Source organism: Macrobrachium rosenbergii, chromosome 11 (assembly GCF_040412425.1).
Source record: "Macrobrachium rosenbergii isolate ZJJX-2024 chromosome 11, ASM4041242v1, whole genome shotgun sequence".
Taxonomy (NCBI): domain Eukaryota; kingdom Metazoa; phylum Arthropoda; class Malacostraca; order Decapoda; family Palaemonidae; genus Macrobrachium; species Macrobrachium rosenbergii.
Window position 1 is genome coordinate 18,145,854 of NC_089751.1, and position 1,579 is coordinate 18,147,432.

At 43.3% G+C, this 1,579-nt stretch overlaps 1 protein-coding gene across 1 annotated transcript; it reads right to left on the minus strand.

The window, feature by feature from the left end:
- Positions 1–292: 292 nt before the first annotated feature.
- LOC136843486 (uncharacterized) lies at positions 293–1,337 on the minus strand. The gene is made up of 2 exons (XM_067112022.1): positions 1,215–1,337; positions 293–670 (listed from the first exon to the last, which is right to left on the minus strand). The coding sequence occupies exons 1-2, from the start codon at positions 1,335–1,337 to the stop codon at positions 293–295; spliced, it is 501 nt and encodes a 166-aa protein (XP_066968123.1).
- Between the last annotated feature and the right edge of the window lie 242 nt (positions 1,338–1,579).

Sequence of the window (1,579 nt, forward strand, 5' to 3'; positions counted from 1 at the left end):
GATTTTACCCTCTCTGGCCCAAACTGTACTGGCTGATGCTCTTTCCCCGGTTGTCTTTGGCAGGGTGGTGGAATACCAAAATGCTGGTCCCATGAAAAGAGGTAGTAGCCTTAGTTGCTGAAGGGTTGTGATCGATGTTGTCCATGACCACAGTGGTAAACAACCCCTTTCTCGAGACAGGTGGACAGACTACACCCTCTTCCACATACTGGTGATAGTGGCATCTCCCAGTCGGGCTGATATCTTCAGCACCTGTCATAGGAAATGCTCATGCCATGATCATGAAGCATTTCTACCAGGTTTCTCTTCCTGATTGTGGCATGCCCATGAACACTGGAAAAGGAGTTTCCCTATCCTTTGAGTGTCGATGTACACTTGCTCCTTCCTTCTGTCTTGAGAAGCAGTTGTACTGCAGGAGTTGAGCAATAGCCAGGTCTGACTTTGATGAGCCAAACCTTAGCTGTGACTTTATGTCTGTTCCATGTTCGACCATACTAGTGAACTGGAGCAAACTCTGAGGTATGGCATCATTAATGCATCCTTCACCAGAGGTGCAGTCAAACCTGGACTGATGATCCAGAGTATGCTTCCTCAGTATCTTTGCTGTTTTAGCAATCATAAGTGTATCTGAGTTGTCAGATGTCTGAGATTGGGCTAAAGCTATATCTTTCTGCAAGGCAAGTAGCACACTTCTTCCTTCTTGTGTGCTTCTAATTCAGGGATTTCTGCTAACAATTTGTCCTTTAATCTTGTTGCATTTACAGTGGGCGAAGCAATGCCCAATTGTTCCAGGAGCTGCTGGTATAATTGGTATATGTCTGCAAGAGGAAATATGACAGAACCATCCGAACTCAAGCTGGTTTCAATGATATAATTAACCAGCTCTGATAGACCCAGTGGATATACATCTGGTTCTTCACTGTGACATTGTTCTTTCTCAAGATTTATAAGATGGGACCTCTCCCTATTGTAAAGGCCAGTGAGACTTTCAAGATGGTATTTCAGCTCTTGTGCAATTGCATTGCCTGCACCTAGTTTTGCCAATAATTTACCATCATAAAGTGTGTGAGCGCATTCATGTAGTCTCCAGTTAAGATTCATGGTCATTACTTGTCAAAGATCCGAGACAGGTGCCACATTTTCACAAAAAATGCATGCTTCATTGTCATGACTCATTCGACACTGTTTAGCTTGCTTTTCCTGTGGTTCACTACCTTCAACTGTATATCTTCACTTTCTTTCATGATCAAGTTTTGCTTCATTAAACATGACCCCACAGCTCTTGTGGTATTTTGCCATGTTTTGTCGCAGTGTTGCCTATATGCCACTGCCTGCATCTAGCCTGGCTAGGTCAAAGTTAAATTAAGCGGCATTTCACCAATCTCCTGGAACAATGGCACATTGGTTGAAATCATTACATACCCATCATGTTCAGGATTATGATGTACAGAGGCCAAGGGTGAAGATAGACCTTCATTTTTCTTGTCTTCCTGGCAAAAACAACATTTGCTCCAGTCGGTCTTCCTTTTGCCTGTGATTGAATTTTCTCCTGACATTATGAGCTCTTGACTAAGGCCAA